We start from the raw sequence: 18,235 nt of genomic DNA, 5'->3' as shown, positions 1-18,235 counted from the left end.
TCACCTTTCAGAGGCTACTCCAAGCCTGCAGGAAACCCCCTGAACTGTGAGATCTTACAGACTCTGAGCTTTCTGGGCCCTTCTGCCAGGGGGACCCTTCCACCACTGCCCCAAATTTCTTTGAGGAAGAGTGGGATGAAAATCAAGCAGACAGGCAGAAACTCAACACAAGAAAAGCCAGGTGGACCCTAGACCAGTACTTCCAAGTGAAAACTAACAGCCACCACCACATCTTTTAGCAGTGAGATCCATGCTGTGAGCTATGTGATCAACTCCTTCCTTTTGTCTGTTCCAAATCTCCAGGCAGCCAAAACCAGTGATCAGCTCTGGATTTGAGCACTGCAAATCCATGCTTCTATTGCTGCCCTATTCATTCCCACATTTCTATAGACCTCTATCACATCCCATCCTGGGCAAACCAAGTTCTTCTTTGAAGCCTACCCACAGAAAGGAGTGTGGAAGCCCCCATGCTAACATGGAAGCAGAGCTGCCCCCCCCCCACCCTGAAAGTGATGAGTCAATGGCTCAGACAGATTGTCTTGGCCAAAGTTTATTGGTCTCCTTTTAAGTTACAGTACCCTCACAGTTGCTTCAGCTGCAGCTCGGAGAAAGAAGCGTCCATCCACCCAGACTGGCAACTCAAGACCAGGTCTCAGCCTGGAAGCGGTGAGCCCGTTCCAAGCCGGCCAGGTGCTCCTCAGCTTCTGGGGCAGAGAGGCCTCCTGCTGTCTGGAACACTGACCTCAGGGCCTCCCCCACTGCCTCGGGCATCTGTTTAGCATTTCTAGAAAGAGAAAGGTGTCTTGGTTACAATGTGGGCGGTGGGGGGGGGGGAACAGAGACTGAAAAATGGTTCACCATCATTTCAAGGGTCAGAAATGCTCAAATACACCATGGGAGGGACAGCAACACTGCATGAGCCTGACAACTTATTTACACTTGCCCTTAATGTCCTTCTCCAGGACTCCCTGCTGTGGCAAAACTGGGGGTGACTGTGACAGAGGTTTGTTCATATTTTCAAGATATGAGAGAACCCAATTATCAAGCGGGGGAGTCCAATTATAATGGGGGTGGATAAGTTGATTCTGGGAGCCACTTATGGCCCATGGGCCTTATATTTGACACCACCATTCTAAGGAAATGAACAAAACAGCAAGTTTTTACTTGTCCTGTTTTCACACAAGTTGAAGCCAAGAAAAATTTACAATTTTACATCCCACTTATCTATGTACATGTGGTGTTTACAGTCACCCTGGCACCTTTGCACCTACTGCCCCGGAAACAGGAAGGCAGGAGGAGATCGCTTACTCGCTGAGCGAGGGGCATAATGATTCACAGTGTGTGAGTCTCAGCTCTGCACCAAAAGGGACTAGGAACTGACTAAAAAATGAAAATGAAAGCCAAACATTCAGGGTGTCTGAGAGCACTGCTGGACGGGCTTCTGGAGGTCCTCTGCTGGCTTTGAACCCGAGCCCGGCTGCTGTTAGATGTGGCCGAAGCAACCACGTCTGTGTTTTTTTTAAAATTCTCTCTGGAAGCTGCACAGCCTGCTTCCCAGGCAAGGCATGCGCCTGCAGGAATGTCGAGGAACGAGTCCCACCCAGAGAACCGGTCCTTCCTCTCCCCACCCTGGGAAGGAAGCTGGAATCAAGATCTGCTCCTGTCATCATCTAAGCTTGTCGGTCTTGTGACCCAAAAGGTGCGTGTTCTGGAGCTCAGAGGTGGCACGTGCAGCAACAGCTGCCTTGGAGCCTCACGTTCAAGAAGCACGTCCACCTGTCTTGGAACATCAAGAGGCACATCCACTGGCCACCCTGCCAGGCAGAGGCAGTTTGCAAGGAGGAGCGGATCCACTACAGGGAAGTGATCCAAAGACCAGAAGAGAGGAATGCCCAAAGGGAAGGGATTCAGGCACCCCACACTTAATTAAGGCCCCCTCCGGCATCCCGTCAGGGGGAAGGCAAGACTTTCCCATCATCCCTTCACCCCAACTACTTTTGTATGTGGAGGGATTTGAGAGCAAGTGAGCCCACAATTTGGGGCGCATCTGCTATGGCCTAATAAGGGGTCGACTGTCTCAGTTATTACTCAGTAACAACCAGGCCTCAACAAAACAGCACTCAAGGGATTGACGTGCATTCTGGGACTTTCTAAGGGAAGCAAGCAACTGCTCTACTTAATTCTCCTGCAAGGAAAGAGAAGGAGCAGAAATGGGGAGGCTTTTTTAGAGGATTTTGAGAGTTCTCCACTTCACTCTTATCCCAAGCATTGCTGTAACTGTTCTTTGCCTTTTTCTCCACATCCTGCAACACAAGGCAGCAAATCAAGGCTGGTTCAGCCAACTTCTTAAAGCTTAGGAATGTGCTTCAGTGCCTCCGAGTGTGGTTCAGTTCACAGAGGTGTATTCAATCCTGCAAGTCCACACTGGTGGCACAAAATCCCCAACACAGGTTAGAAGCGAGCAGAGCAGTGTGACGCTGTGGGATTTAACAAGGCTGCAAAGGGCCTCTCCACCTGGCCTTTCAACCCTGTTCACCTGCTCCATTCCCTTGTGCTGCAAGCTGACAACTCTGCTGAAGCCTCGTTGGTTAATCAGTGTGCCACAGTGGCCTTTGGTGGAGGATGCAATTTTCCATTTGGATATGGGGTCAGACAGTGAATCAGAGAGGCAGCCCTGCCCTGGGAAAGTCCCAGGAAGGCGAGGCCTCCAGCTCTGTTTCAGGCATGGGAGACTTCAGGCGTGTGGGATCAACTCTGCTTCTTGCTGGAAGCCCCAAGTCCACCAACCAGTGCTGCAGCTCAGTGGCAGAGCACTTGCCTTGCATACAGGAAGCCCCAAATTCAACCCATGGCAGCCTCTCCCAGTAAGACAGAGAAAAATTCCTGCCTCGAACCCTTGAGGGCCATTGCCAATCACTGTAGACCAGCACTTTCCAAACTGTGGGACGTGAGCCCATGCGAGGTGGGTCGTGCCCTTCCCACCACCCTTGCATCCGAATTGTTCCAAACAGAAGCTATTCTGGAAGCAAGAATGACTCACCTGGAGCCTCTGGAAGTCTCCTCCAGGTCGCACCAGGCCAGCAAACTACTCTATGGGCCCTCCAGAGGCCTCAGAATGGCCCGCAGAAGCCTCCAAAAGTCACTTCTGGTTTTCAGAAGGCTACTTCCTGTCTGCTTCCAAAAACCTGACATGGCTTTCAGAGTCTTCTGCAGGCCATTCTGAGGCCTGTAGAACGTGTTACCAGTCAGGGATGACCCAGAGGCTCTCCCCAGCACCACAAGGTGCAGGGAACTTTGAGGACCTCTGCTGTAGACAATACTGAACTAGGTGGGACAGAGCCTGGCTCAGTGCAATGCAGCCTTCCATGACTAGATGTGAAATGGAACATCACAGGACATACATAAAGACGAAGGAACAGAGCACCTCTGAACATCTGCTCAGCCCAGGAATATGTTTTTAGTGACAAAACCAAGCAGTTATTTCACACTCACACAAAAACACTCCAGTTCCCAGCCAACCCACCCCCACGCTTTTTTGTTTCAGCAACCAAAGGTGGGGGAAGAACTGCTGTACCAAAGGGGATAAGAGACTGAGCCATGAATCAGGTCTTCCCCGATTCAAATCTTGCCTCTTCCATGAACCCATTAGATGGCTGTAGGCTGGCCACTTCCTCTCAACCTCAGTCTTCCCCATCTGCAATATAGGGACAAGAATACTTGGCACTCTGGGCTGGACAGCAGAGATCAACGTGGCCAGGGCCCACTGGTCTCAACTATTTGCTGCTTCTTGACACTCACCCTGCGAGGTAGATATGGGCACCCCTGCAGTTCACCAAATCCCAGATCAACTCCTTGTTCTCTCGGATACGGTGCTGGACGTAGACCTTCTCCTCCTGCAGTGCAAGGAAGGATGCAGTATGGTCACTTAATGTCTCACAGCCTGGTCTAATATGAAGAGAATTCCGAGGGGGGGGGGCTTTCTTATTGTGCATTTCTTCCCATGGTGGTGGCAAGGGGTTAAATCCCCCCCCCAGTTCAAACACACCTCTGGGAGTGCTGTAAGATTAAAATATTTATTTATTACACTAATGAGCTGGTCCCTCAACAGAAGTTCTCAGAGCAGCCTACAATAATCAGCCAACCAACTAAAGGGCACTCAGATACCCAGACTATTGGCGGGTGGAGAGCTGGAGCACTCTGCAGGGAGACACAGCCACAGCTGTGCAGGAGGGTGCATGGACATTTGCACCCTAGAGGCCTGACACCAGCATGGGATCCAGGTTCGACAGAAGGGAAGGGAGGGGAAGAATTTCGAGGACTCAGGGAAGGCAACAAGTGTGGGTGAAGATTACTCAAGTTCCTCCAAGAATGAGTTCACCCTCACAGTGCCTTCTTAAACAACCAGCTACCGGAAACTGGGTGTAAACAAGGGGCTGGGCCTCTAATTGTTCCATTCCTCCTCTGATGCATCTGTCTGGCCAGAGCTGAGCTGCACGTTTGAAAGAATCACATGGTATTGTCCCTTGCTGGATGGGAACCTCTTCAAAATGTGTGCGTGGAGGGGAGACGGAGGGAAATACCATGTTTAAAATACGCAGGAGAATTTAAACTGTGCCTTGCAGCTGGAAAAGGAGCATGTCAGAAGGGCAGAGGGGCCAGGTGCTTTCCCCACTGAACTCACTCTCCACAAGCAGAAAATCTATGACGCAAAGGAGAGGGGGCGGTTTTCCATTGTGCAATCCACCCCCCCACCTTCTTTCTGACATAGTACAGTCCCAAGAGGACCACACTATATTTGCAGCTCTGCTTCTAAATGTGCTGTCTAAATTATTATCCAGGATTGTTTTTACCCGTTTTCAACCCCAGTTGCCCAGACAGTATTTGTCTGTAAAGGTACAGCACACATTTTAAAAAATAGTGATTTTGTTATTTTTAGCAACACGTGCCTGTCTTGTCCTCCCTCCAAGGAGCTCAGGGCAGTGTGGAGGCAGCAACTGAACCAGGACTGAGCCACAAGCTTCATGGCAAAATGGGAATATGAGCCTTGGTCATTCTGTGCCCCCCGTTTCTAATCTGGCACGTGCACCAAATGCTGGCTCTCAACTACTTAGTCGATATACAAGTGGCAGGTGATTCTTAGGAATAAACAGGCAGAAAGGGATCATGCTCTGACCCAGCCCAGTAGCAGACAGGTACCATTCCTTGATGTAATCACTAGCCCTGTACCCCCCTGGCTCCCCCTTAGCTATGCCACTGGATATAATCTCCCCAGGTCACGGCTAATTTTTTTTTTAACTGTCCTAAAACATCCAAATTCTACTCCACAGTTTGGTTCTGCAGCCAGTGCCAACAGTGCAGATTTAATGAATTTCTCTTATGTGGCACAGTTTATTCCACAGTTCCAACCCTGGTTCTCCATCAATTGTTTTGGGCTTGCCAGCTGCTGTGTGTCAGCCACTGGGACTCTAATTCAGGAGCTCCTCTGAACACTTAGGAGGTTTCACGCTTTCAAGGATACTTTTATTGCCTCATAAGAATTAGAAACTTGCTTCGGAAAAAGAATGCTGGCTTTTCTTTGGAAGAAGCTGGATGCTGTGGCCAGCCCCACTTTCTGCAGCATTTCCACCAAATTGCAGCACACGGAACAACAAAGACAACTCTCAAAATGGGAATCCAAATATAGTGGAGGACACAAAGCCAGGGAAAACCTGGACTCCAGACAGACAAGAAATCCCAGCCAGTTTAGCCAAATGTGCACCTTTCCAAGGTGAAGCCCAGCACGGAACTTTACCAGGTAAACAGGAGGGGCCCAGAGGTGTCAGGCAACCAAGGACAGGAGTCTCTGCACCTTGAAGGTTAAACAGATTGTACATGTAGGAAGCCTTGGCCCGCAATGCCCTGCCTGTGGGTGGCCACTGGGGAAACAGGCTGCTGGCCTAGATGAGACTGTGGAGGGCCGCAGGAGGGCCCTTCTTGGGTTTTTACCCTCTGGAATTCTGGGATGGAGAACCCATGCTCTAGGCCTGGATTCAGGTCTGGCCCACAGAAGTCCTCACACTCTCCACCCACCTGGTCACGGGAAAAGGCCGTGAAGAGCATCAGGAGCCCCTTTCCGACCAGTTCCTCCCACTCCGCCTTACAGTAAAAGTCTTTGGCTTTTTGTCGGCAGCCGAAGAACAGACAATTTCCTGCAAAAAAGGACAAAAAACAGTGACATCAAGAGGCGTTACTTGAATTTGCCTGGTGACAGGCAGGACATGTGAACTACACCCTGCTCCCTCTGAGTGCCAAGCAGACGCTGATAAAACCATAAATGAAAAGATGCCATCAACAGCACACCCCACACACACAGCTTTTCTTGCCGTTAGCCCCTTCCCTCCCGCTGTCCTTCAACCAGCGCTCCTTGAAGAACAGAATCAATCAGCTGCAATACCGACACATAGAAGGAGGGGGAAGAACACGCAACACACTTCAGCGTCATTCAATTAACTCTCATGCCATTCCAAATGAAGCACGCATCTGCCCCCTGCTGGAACTGGAGGAGAACTGCTTTCCACAATGAGAATCACCTTTTTTGCCCTGGGCCACGCGTTCCTGTACCGCTGCTCGGAAAGGCGCCACTCCTGTGCCAGGCCCAATCATGATCACGGGAGTGTCCAAGTCGGTCGGGAACTTCAGCCCTCCCCTCTTCACCCACAGTGGCACCCTCTCAGCACCTAGGAAGAAACAGAGTGGACATCACAATGGTGGAAGCACCAAACGGCAGCGATTTGCAGTCATTCTGGTTCTCGCATACTCAGCCAGCCACAGATCTTTTGGCAAGACCTTTCTGCAAGAAAGCCACACCGTACTTTCTGTCCAGCACTCACCATTCACTGGGTCGAGGGAGGCCAGCCACGTCGAGCAGAGGCCACGCCGGGGTTTGCTGAGGAGAGTCTTGTAACGCACCACGGCCAACAGGATCTGGATTCTGTTGGGATGAACCTGAATGCAAGGATAGGGGGCAGGAAAGATAAAGACTCTGGATATTGGATCCAGGTTGGCATGTCTTGAGAAGGAAAAGGTTTCTGTTTTAGAAAAGGGGGTAAAGGACAGAGGGAGGCAGCTCAAACAAAAGAACAGAAAACTCTTGGGCAGGGAAGAATTCCTGAAGCAGTTGAATTGACCCTGATGAGTTCCCATACTACTGGGAAATGCCACTGCAGACAGAGCAACAAGAGCCAAAGTGAAGATGTGTGTGAAAGGAAAAAGGAGGAGTCTGCGGCACAAGACCCTGCCTGCAAGCTCAGCCCCGTTATCTATGGGAAGGGCTGGGAAAGACCCTTCTCTGCCTGAAACTCTGGAGCGCTGCCTTCCAATTGGCATGGACAGTGCAGAGTAGAAAGTGCGCATGGCAAAAAATATGCAATATTATTATGCAAATGTGCATATTAGTTAAGATAAGCTCTGCTCAATACGAGTTGTTAGAGAGGTTGGACTCAAGACATCCTTGTAAGGTCTCACGTGCCTTATTCAGCAAAGTTAAGCACAAGACATACACAGCTCTGCTCATACACAGTTTGTCCTGTGGACCCATTAACATCTTTGACAGGAAAAATGCAACACTAAGGAGGATTAATTTGTAGTGAAAAGCAGATTAGAAAAGTAGCAACTCAATAAAAAGCAAATTGATAAGGCAAACTTCTTCTTTTGTGCAGGCTTAAATATCTCCCCTTCCTTACCAGCATTGAGGAGGCGATAGAGAAGGCCCGGGGCCTGATCCGTGGAATGAGATCCAGTAGATAATCTGAAGGAATGGCACAGGTTGTGTGTGGGAAGTCGCAGAGGACCTGGGGAAGAAGAAGAGAATGTTTCTGCCACAGAAGCAAAGGACATCAGCTTTGGGATGAATAAAACTTTATCCCCAGACACAGGTCCCAAAAGTCAGCCAACTCTCCATGGATCCCTGGAGCATTTGTACCTCAAGCGTTGTCCTCCGTGGCCGGTTGCAGTAAGCGTAAAGGTCCTCCTGGCCTTGAGCGGAGCTGAATTCCTGCAGCTTCTCTCGCTCCAGTTCATTCGGAGAGAAGCAAGACAGGAGTTCAAAGAAGGAGCGACGGGGGATGCAGGTAATATCCAGGTAGTGGGTCACCAGGTGACGGACAGTGCACGGCTGGGGCAGGTGGGCTGGGAGGGGAGTGCCTGAAACAGCCAGATCAAAAGAAAAGGTTCCAGGTTTTAATTGATTAGGGAAAACACTTCTTAAAATACAACATAATTTTTAATCAAAATGCTTTGAAAAAGGACAGGTGGCTGGTGCCATCTTAGAAGAGGGATTCTCTCTTCTTTCTCTCACAGAAGTGAACTTCTATGGTAACACATAGGTGCACCACCATGTAGGACCACTGGGTAGCAGGCGCAACTTGATGGAGGCATTCCCTCTCACTCACATCCAGCTGGGAATGCCCACATATGTTGATGATGTACGTACGGCTCGCACAATCTTTAAAAAAATCCTTCTTATATATGGGAGAAGATATTTCTTTACCCAGCGTATGATTATCAATCCACTGCGTTTCCACCATGACCCTCCCAAAAAAGTGTCAGAGACAGCAAGACTAAAATTCAGGAGCTTGGCTTCCTATGATTTAGCATTCCTTCTGGGTAGACTGCGTTCTGGGTAGAAGCGCTCCTTCTGGGTAGACTGCCCACAAGTGGCTCCATCCAACGCCAATCGCAAAAGGATGCCAGTTTGCCCGATTGAATCCGGAGGACTCTCGCCAGCCCCAAATACTTCCAGGGCAGCGCTCAACGCTCCCCCAAGCAATGAAAAAAAAGAGCTAGCTTATCAGCCCTCAGAAGGGGAGAAAAAAAATTCAGCAGCTGCTTTGCAGTGAAAGAGAGAAGAAGACAGGAAGGCAAAGGACTTGCAGGGGTTAAGTGGCTTCTTAAGGGTCATTTGCTTAGAAAGCCCATCAGGCAGCTGCCTGTACCTGACTCCGTAGGCTTCAGGACAAAAAGCTTGTCAGGGTCCAGACGCAGGAGACTGCAGAAGAGCTCCACCTCCTCTTGCGAATTGCGTGGCTGAACCATCACCACGTCACCAGCGACATACCTGCAGGGAACAGGCAGGGAACCTTCAGAACAGCAGGGAGCCACAGCCGCACAAACCAAAAGTACAGTTTGAACAGGCCCCGTAATGATGACTCCTCCTGATGAGTGAGAGAGAGTGGGAAGCAGAGAGGAGCATTGGACTCTCTCTGTGCCCTTGCAGAGCTCCACCATGCGAATGCAACAAGAGCAGCACTCGCTACTCAGCCTCTGTCTTAGAATGTGTTGGTCCACCACGATGTCACACAGTGCCCAAGCATTTGAGTCATGAACCACGAAGGGCCTGGCTCAAATCTCACCACGTCACCAAGCTACGCTCTTTGGCCTTTTAGTTCTATTTTATGTGAATTGACCACGTGAACGGTTCACATAAATTCACATAAAGTAGAACTTGATTATTAACCCATTGGTAGATACTGACAGACCAGATGGAGTCTCCACAATATGCAGCAATGCTGGGGAGGAAGGCCAGTATCTACACATCCTGTCCGAGTGTCCTGGTAGCATCTGACTGGCCACTGCTGGGCACAATTTGGTCTGACACCCTCAGGGCTCTCCTTAGGTTCTTAACTCACTGCAAATAGCTATTGGCTACGATAACTAAATGAAGCTTCCCTGTTCAGAAACGGTCTACCTCCTAGAACTAGATGCTGGGGAATAAACAATACGAAGAAGCAACTGCCTTTGTGCCTGGCTTGTGGGCACCCACAGGCATCCAGCAGACCCCTGGGGAAGATGGACTCTGCCCAATCTTGGAAAGAACTCTAGGGAGCAGTAGAGAGTAGGTTGATACAGGACGTCCTTACAAGGACATGCAGAATTCCCCTTCTGAAACCTCACGGCGCAGCTGGTCACAGATATGTGGAAGACACCCCACCCTAGGTGTGAGGTTTTAAGGTGTACTCCCCAACTGCACCCCAGTCACAGTTCTAGCAACAAAAGAACACTCACTCGACCCCAGAGCCCGTGACGTCAAACTCAATGAGGCGGACATCCTGGAAGTGAGAGGCTTCCGTCACCCTCTGATTGGACACCACTCGGGCACGGAAAGGGTGCAGCTCGGAGGGGGCATCTCTGAAGGCTCCGTCCTGCTCAGGAGGGCTCTTGCTGAGGTTGCCAGAGTCCTCATCCAGAAACTGAAACATGAATCTGGGTGGTAAGCTATAGAGAAAGAAATAACATTGCAAGCAGTCAGTATCACTACATTGAATCAAGAGGGCATAAGCAACTCCCTTCTCTTTTTGTAGTGCCACATTTGGGGGGGGGATGGAGGGGAGAAATTTCAATCAGCTGCAGAAAACCCATCTCCAGTTTTGCAGACACAGAGCTACAGACAAATCCTCATTGCTTGTGCTTTTCGGGGTATTTTAAGAGGAAGTTTTCTTCTTCTAGCCACCAAGGTATAAAATTGATAGCCAAACCCAACACTTGCTGCTGGTTTCATTTCTGGGCCCAATTCAAGATGCTGGTTTTGACCTTTAAAGTCTTTTATGGCTTGGGACCAGTGTATTTGAGCGCTTTCTTCAATATAATCAGCCCCTTCCTCTGGTCATCTGAGAGGACTCTTTTGGTTGTGTCCCCATTCAGAGAGATTAGGGGGATGGCAGCCAGGAATAGGGCCTTCTCGATCGTGGTGCCTGCTCTAGGTAATTCCCTCTCCTTTGAGCCAAGAACAGCTTCCTTATTATTCTGGAGAGGCCTGAAGACATTTTTTATTTCAAAAAACCTTTGGAACGCTACAAGGGTATGCTGTTTGCAGACTAGTGCATGCTGGTTTATTCAATGCTCTTATGATAGGTGGTTTTATGCTACTGTTTGCCATTGTTTGGCTTTCAGTTATTTTTGTGTATTTTCTAGCATATGTATTTTTAACCTGTTGTGAGCTGCCTCGGGTGCCCTTTCAGGGAGAAAGGTGGGGTAAAAATCAAACAAAGTCAGGAAAACACAGATATCCAGACTGCTGACAGGCTGCACACATTAAGAGGACTGAATCTGTGCTCGAACGCTGTTCCCATCGAATGCTGCATGAAATTAAACCCATTTTCTAGCCTGCAAGTGGTGGGGGGCAAGGAGCTACACAGGTTGCTGCAGGTTCCCCCTTGTCTTAGGAAGATGCAACAAGTTTTTCCCCTTGGCTTCTGAGACTTCCACCAGCCTTGCCTTGCCTTGCACGTGTGGTCAGCTACAAGGACTGGAAGCTTGCTTGTTTCCCTCCTGGAAGGCACAGAAAAGGGGAGCCCAGATTCTCACCCTATCAATTGACAGATTGCCTTTGTACTCACGCGACATCTGGGGTGATTACGCGAAGACCAGAAGGCAAAGGATACAAGGCTAAGACCTTCCTCCACAACTCCAATAGCCAAGGATCAATTACTGCATCTGGGCTGTGGAAGGAGAAAGATGTCATTTCAGGCAGAAGAAGAAAAGAAGTCTATTTCAGTTCAAAACCCAAAAATACAGTGTCCAAAAACCTATTCAAAAAGGGAGCCTCTAGGCTCCATTTACTTTTTACTCCATGCTTTACTCCATGCCTACAGCCTAGACCTGCTGTTTTCAAACTCCCCAGGAGTTTGTAACCCACAGTAAGTTTTTGCAAGGGAGGGGAGGGGGAAGGCAGTGACGCAACCCCCAGGAGGGGTAAATGCATCATTTGAAAGCTTTGTTAGAACATCTGCCCACCTTGAAAAACAGCAGAAAAAATTCAAGGGTTACCACGATTCAATGCAGATCCAACATAGCGGGGGCAGAGAAAGCACCTGGTCACCTCCTTAAGCTAGCTCCAGCAGTGCCTAACAGTGACCCACAAAGCGGCCCAGCAGCTCCAAGGCACCACATTTCAGTAACCAGCTCCTGGTGTTTTTTTACCCTAAGTCATGCTGGTCGTCTCCCAACACTGTCGGCATGAGTGGGTTGCCTCCCAGCTGCAGAAGCCTCTTGTGTAGCTTCTTGGCAATAAAGTTGAACCTGGGCAGACAGCAGTCAAGACACAAGCCAGAGGGTTAGAGAGAAACCTAGAGAGGGACTCCTTTGGGGGGAAAACCAGCCTCCAGAATTTCTACCTCATGCATGGGCCAGACTGTCCTTTTCTAAGAGTCATGGCTGCTGCGTTATGCAGCTGAGGCGACACAGACACAGGAATGCAGCTTACTTGGGATACGAGGAATCTCCAAGGCCCACAACGGCATAATCCATCTGGCACAGGGAAGTGGTAGGCAGGTTCTTCCGGAACAGGAACCTCCAGAAATTCTGAAAATTAAACCAGACACCAAAGCAGGCACTTTAATTGGGTGTGTTCAGGAATGTTTTGCTGTGGAGTGTGTCCTTGTGCTACCCACTTATTCCCAGGCAACTCAGGATCCTCTGCAACTAGGTGCGGGGGGGGGGGGCACAGTTCACTGGGTTGAATGTGAGGGGGGAAAGGTCCAGGTTTAGCCCCCAGCACCTCCAAAGAACTCAGGCAGCAGGGCCGGGAAAGTGCAGCCACCAGAATTTCTGCCAGTCAGTTGACAACACTGGGCCAGACAGAGCAATGGTCAGACTCCGCAGAAGGCAGCATCATACACTCAAATGTAGAGGCAGGGCATTGCACCTCAGAGGACCTTGAGCTTGAATCAAGTGTCCCTTGGGGAAATTTTAGGAAGATGCCATCCTGTCCCCACCTTAATCAAGGTAATAGAGCAGTTTGTTTTTTTTTTAACTTGTTTCTCCTGATGTACCACTTCTCATGTTGTAATTATCATAAGTACCACCAATACATAAAATGCCTGGGGCCTGCGATGTCACTTCTGAGTCTGCAAAGCTCCGAAGTGATCACTTCTTTGCTGAAACTAAAAGTGATGTCATGACCCCAGGCACTGAGCCTCCTTGCTTACCACCGGGTTACACCAGCTGAAAAACACTACACTAGAGGATAGCAATCAGGAAGACAGCATACCTTCATATTATCGGGAGGGTCCCCTTGGCCTGTGGTTGCACACACAAACACCACCAGTGGCTCATGGATCAGGTTGGCCTTCAGAGAAAAATCACACAAAGCCGGTTAAATGTTACGTACTAGGCAGAGGCATTTACTCATAAGAACATGAGGACAGCCCCGCTGGATCAGGCCATAGGCCCATCTAGTCCAGCTTCCTTTATCTCAGTGGTCCACTAAATGCCCCAGGGAGCACACAGCAAGAGACTTGAATCCTGGTGCCCTCCTTTGCATCTGGCATTCTGACATAACCCATTTCTAACCTCATAACCTCAACTGGTATTGTGGCCATACTGCAGTTGGAAGAGCCAAAGCTGAATGAGAGGGAGGCTGGCCTAAAGCCACGTAGAGTTTGGGAACTTAAGAACATGAGAAGAGCCATGCTAGCTTGGACCAAAAGGCCCCCATCTGGCCTGGCATCCTGATTCTCCCAGCAGACAACAGATGCTCCCAAGGGGTTCACAAGCCCTCCCCTAGACTCTGGTACTTAGAGGTGGACGGCTGCTAAACATGAAGGCTTTCTTCCTAACTATAATGGCTAAGAATAACCCATCTAGACCAGACCATCATCCAGCATTCCACTTTCAGCAGCCAACCAAATGTGTTTGGAAAGCTCACAAGCAAGGAGTGAAGGCTATAGCTGCCTGCACTGTGCCCTAGCACCTGCTACTCAGAGGTTACGACACCCCTGAATATGGAGGCTCCACAGAATCATCGTGGCTGATAATCACAAACAAGCCTCTCCTCTCCCATGAATTGGTCCGACCTCCTTTTCAAGCCATCTAAGTGATGACGGACACCAGCATCTTGTGGCAACGAGTCCCATTTATTAACAACAACAAAAAGGGGTTTCGTCATTCATGGCTCATACTGTCTGGGCACTCACCACACTGTAGCTGTCCAAGGCTTCGACCCTGCACTGGAAGTGGCGTCGCTTGGCTTCCCGGCCAATTCTCTCTGCTGTGTCTTGGGCTGTCCCAGTCTGGCTGCCGAAGAGGAGGAGGATCTTCTGCACTGCCATCTGAAAAAAGGCCATAGCAGAAAACAGTTTTTAAAAGGTGGCAGGTCAAAGGTCTGCCCTCCATCACATGCTCACTACAAGCCAGAGTGCTGGACAATTTCCCCTTCCCCACCCCTAAAACAGGAACCAAGAATGAGGGAAGATGGGAAAAGACAGAGGCCCAAATCCTAACCAACTTTCCAGCACTGGCATAGTGGCGCCAATGGTGTGCAGCACCCTGCAGTTGGGTGGCACTTCACAGAGGCCTCCGCAAAGTAGGGGAATGTCTGTTCCTTTACCTCAAAGCTGCACTGCCCTTATGTCGGAGCCAGAAAGTGGGTTAGGATTGCGCCCAGTTATAGAAAGCAGAGTCAGAGTATCTCTGAATGTGCAGCATCCTGTAGGACACAAGCACAGCTCCTTCCCCTCGCAAGCGACCCCACTGTGAAGGCGCAGGTCACCTCCCTGTGCAGCTATACGTGGCTTCCCCTTGCCAGCAATGCCAGGCCTGGGCTAGCTTGGACCACACCTTTCAAGGGAGCCCAAACTGGTTATGCTGCTTTGATGTGGCCCCATAAAAGCTGGGGATGCGCATGGGCATTCACTTTGGGCACAGCTGCAGACCTCAGGGCCCAATCCAGACAGAAGCAGCTGGGGTGCCCGCCTGCAGGGCATGAAGGCTACACACTTTCCTGGGAGTAAGTCCCTTTGAGCACAACAGGACTTACTTCTGAGTAGGCATGTATGGGATTGTGCCCTGCCTCACACAGCTTTGGGGGGGGGGGGAGCCTCCACTCCAGGAGAAAATGCCAGCAGCACCCAAGGGTGAACAATACCCAGGCCCAGCTCTTCCCCTGAGGAGGCCAGGGCACCCCAGGGAGCTCCTCCACTCTCACAACAACCCTGTGAAGAGGATGGCACTGAATGCAAGACCAGGCCTGAGACCAACCCTGCAGGTCAAGCCCACTAAACCAGCACCCCCGTTGCCCGGGAGACGACCCCTCCCTCATATATGCAAATCGGTCGCCCCGCCCCTTTCTCCGAGACTCCCCCCTCCCTTCGCAGTCAGCGCTCCTAACCTCAGTCACAGCCGGCAGCCCTCTGCTTGCGCATGCGACACAGGTGCGCGCCGGAAGCCGGCTTGACAGAGATCCGGAAGTGGCTCGAACTTCCAGTCGCGAGCGCAGCGCTGAGAACGTCTCTGCGCCTCTGGGCCTCCGCTCACTGGGCCAGTAGAGGCGGCGCATGCGCAGGAGCCGCACCCTGCTGGGAGGTGTGTGTGCAGGAGGGATTGCCCTGCTCCAGTGACGTCGCCTGGACCTGGTGAGCGGCGCTGAGGGCTCCTGCCTGCTCCTGCGCCCAGCATGCTGTTCTCCCTGCGGGAGCTGGTGCAGTGGCTGGGCTTCGCCCCCTTTGAGCTGCTCCTGCAGGCTGCGGCGCTGCTGGCGGCCTCGGTGCTGCTGGTGCTGAAGGTGGACGGGGCGGTGGGCGAAGCCGGGCTGAGCTGGTGGGGGGTCTTCGCGCCCTTCTTCGTGGCCGATGGGCTCAGTACCTACTTCACCGCCATCGTCTCCGTGCGCCTCTTCCAGGACGGTGAGAAGCGCCTGGCCGTGTTGCGCCTCTTCTGGATCCTCACCCTGCTCAGCCTCAAGTTCGTCTTTGAGATGCTGCTCTGCCAGAAGCTGGGCGAGGGGGAGAGCCACGAGCTGTGGTATGGCCTCATCATGTCGCCCGTCTTCATCCTGCTCCAGCTGCTCATGATCCGGGCCTGCCGCGTCAACTAGGGCCAGCCCAGCCAGCCAGCATCCCTCGGGTTGGAGGAGAGCCACAGCCTGTGGTATGGCCTCATCATGTCGCCCATCTTCATCCTCCAGCTGCTCATGATCCGGGCTTGCTGCGTCAACTAGACTGCCAGCCAGCATCCCTTGGGTGCACCTCTCTGCGAGGAGTCAGCCAGTATCCCTCGGGTGTGCCTCTGGGCAAAAAGGAGAGCCACAAGCTGTGGTACAGCCTCACCATGTTGCCCATCTTCATTCTTCTCCTGTTGCTCATGATCCAGGCCTGCTGGGTTAACTAGACTGTCAGCCAGCCAGCATCCCTCTGGTGCTCCGAGGTCACCACCTAAGGCATTTCTGTCTGCTTCTCTATGACCATCACCATGGCATTACGTAACAGGCTTACAATCTGCCGTTGAGATAATGCATTGTTCCAAGTAGGATGCCAGGGATCCCAATCCTTACCTCACTCACTGGGAAACAAGTTCAGTGGGGCTTGACTCCCAAGTCTGATGTATTTACCCCCACCCACCCACCCAGTATGACTGTAGAAGGACTTCCTCTCCCCCCATGCTTCTTGCTAGAGGTCAGATGACTGTCAGTCTGCATCTGGGATCAGGCTGCAGCTTGATGGAAGAGACACTTTTTCTCCTTTTTCCTGGCAACAAAACTGATCTTCTTGTTCATATCACTTGCATCAGTAGGACTCCTCTTGGATGTTTTCTGCTTACTTGACATTGGTCTGGCTTCCACACTGCCTCCTTCTCCAGGATTGGGCACTTCTTCAACTTATTTTCTGTCCTGACAGTAAGGAGGAGGAGGAGGAAACTTTGGACAGGAAAAAAAATCTGTCTCTGCATGGGGAGAGATTCTTGCACTCATGTTTTGTACGGCTGAAAAGCAGTGTTGTCATTGGACTGAGACCCTTGTGATGCCCCAGGGTTATTCAGGAGGTTATTTATTTAAGAATAAAAATATTGCTTATACTGAGATGTCTCCCTCCCTGCATAAAGTTTTTTCTCTGAGGAAGGACTTTGCTGCTGCAGGATGTGGTGATTCACTAGCTCAGGTGGCTATCTCTGAGCACCCCTTACTCTCTTTTGTGTACAAGGGTGGGTCTTGCTTCCTGGCAGCAGAGATGCTTCTTGGATCCTGTGCCCTCTCCATCACATGGCTGCATTGGCATTGGCCAGGAGATCTTCAACTGACCCTGCTTTGAATGATGTTGCTGCCCAAATACTGGCAGAGAGAAGAGGGGCCATGGTTGCACAGGCTCGCCCAACAGTGGATGCTTCCAAGCTGGTGATGTAATTTATCTTGCCTCTCTCACAACCCACAATTTGGGTGTCCCTGCTGTGGCTGTACATTGCATGATGCTTGGAACTGTGGGCTGGTTGCCTTCTCCACTGACATGATTCGCGCTGGTCCTCTTAGGGCCCAGTCCTATCCAATTTTCCAGTGTCGGTGCAGCCATGCCAATGGGGTGTGCGCTGCATCCTGTGGTGGGCAGGCAGTCACAGAAGCCTCCTCAAGGTAGGTGGAGGGCTGCATTTGGGGGCTGCACTGGGATTGCACTGGTGCTGGAAAGTTGGATAGGATCGGGCCCTTAGAAAACGAGGAGTGGCCTATGCAGGTTTAAAAGCTGGTAGTGAAAGAGGTGCATTCTGCATGTGTTCAGAGGAACCCTTGAAATTAAAGAAGACATTGCCCCAGGAACTGACCCCTGACCCCTTTTCTAACCACAAAGGTTAACAATTATCATAATATTCCAGTGTGTCTCTCACTATGTATAATTATATTAATATATATATATGTTATGCATATATGTGTATGTATATATATATATTATATGTATGTATACAAACACACACATATACATGTATATGTGTATATATTAATATATATGTATAAATAGTCTTTCGAGACTGAAGGTTGCCAACTAATAATAGATTAAATAATAAAAATTCAATATATAAAATAATATTAATTAATTTTAATAAATTTATAAATATAAATCAATAAATATTGATTTTAATAAATTAATTTATTAATGGATTAATTATTGATGAATTAATATAATGAATTTATTAATTAATTGATAAATTAACCTTTCAGAGCACGATACCATAGTTTCTCGAGACTGAAGGTTGCCAACAAACATAATTAATTGATGAGTTCATTAAGGAATTAATGATTGATTAACAAGTTAAAATTAATACAATAAATTAATGTGTAATTTATAATTTTAATTAATTATTTTATTTATTAATATTTATTTAATATTTATTAAGTTTCTTACTAATGTTAATATATACACAGATATGTCTGTATATACAATGTGTAAAATATGTATGGATATAAAATATCTACTTATGTGTCCACATAAGGTATGTGCTC

General features: G+C 49.7%; 2 protein-coding genes across 5 annotated transcripts; one reads left to right on the top strand and one right to left on the bottom strand.

Moving 5' to 3' along the window:
- Positions 1 to 532: 532 nt before the first annotated feature.
- NDOR1 (NADPH dependent diflavin oxidoreductase 1) lies at positions 533 to 15,277 on the bottom strand. 4 transcript variants are annotated; one of them, XM_066610557.1, is made up of 15 exons: positions 15,143 to 15,277; positions 13,950 to 14,084; positions 13,025 to 13,102; positions 12,239 to 12,336; positions 11,956 to 12,054; positions 11,373 to 11,474; positions 10,042 to 10,251; positions 8,973 to 9,094; positions 7,961 to 8,181; positions 7,722 to 7,829; positions 6,870 to 6,984; positions 6,570 to 6,716; positions 6,070 to 6,188; positions 3,799 to 3,893; positions 533 to 784 (listed from the first exon to the last, which is right to left on the bottom strand). In XM_066610557.1, exons 2-15 carry the CDS (start codon positions 14,082 to 14,084, stop codon positions 640 to 642), a joined length of 1,794 nt encoding a protein of 597 aa, XP_066466654.1. In that variant the 5' UTR covers positions 15,143 to 15,277; the 3' UTR covers positions 533 to 639. The 4 variants fall into 4 exon arrangements, with proteins under 4 accessions (XP_066466654.1, XP_066466655.1, XP_066466657.1 ...); XM_066610558.1 differs by lacking the exon at positions 15,143 to 15,277 and adding an exon at positions 14,792 to 14,940; XM_066610559.1 differs by lacking the exon at positions 533 to 784 and adding an exon at positions 3,504 to 3,694.
- Positions 15,166 to 16,828, top strand: TMEM203 (transmembrane protein 203). The gene has a single exon (XM_066610561.1). It carries the CDS (start codon positions 15,428 to 15,430, stop codon positions 15,845 to 15,847), a length of 420 nt encoding a protein of 139 aa, XP_066466658.1. The 5' UTR covers positions 15,166 to 15,427; the 3' UTR covers positions 15,848 to 16,828.
- The last annotated feature ends 1,407 nt before the right edge of the window (positions 16,829 to 18,235 follow it).

Source organism: Tiliqua scincoides, chromosome 16 (assembly GCF_035046505.1).
Source record: "Tiliqua scincoides isolate rTilSci1 chromosome 16, rTilSci1.hap2, whole genome shotgun sequence".
Lineage (NCBI taxonomy): Eukaryota > Metazoa > Chordata > Lepidosauria > Squamata > Scincidae > Tiliqua > Tiliqua scincoides.
The sequence above is the reverse complement of the archived record's forward strand: the minus strand, read 5'-3'. Positions and strand labels throughout refer to the sequence as shown.

Excerpts from the sequence above, each read along its gene's own strand:
- NDOR1 (XM_066610557.1), bottom strand. The coding sequence starts at position 14,084 with ATGGCAGTGCAGAAGATCCTCCTCCTCTTCGGCAGCCAGACTGGGACA. Across the intron at positions 10,252-11,372 it reads GTAATCACCCCAGATGTCGC|CTTACCACCCAGATTCATGT; the intron begins GTGAGTACAAAG and ends CTTTCTCTATAG. Across the intron at positions 8,182-8,972 it reads CCTGAAGCCTACGGAGTCAG|GCACTCCCCTCCCAGCCCAC; the intron begins GTACAGGCAGCT and ends TGGCTGTTTCAG.
- TMEM203 (XM_066610561.1), top strand. The coding sequence starts at position 15,428 with ATGCTGTTCTCCCTGCGGGAGCTGGTGCAGTGGCTGGGCTTCGCCCCC.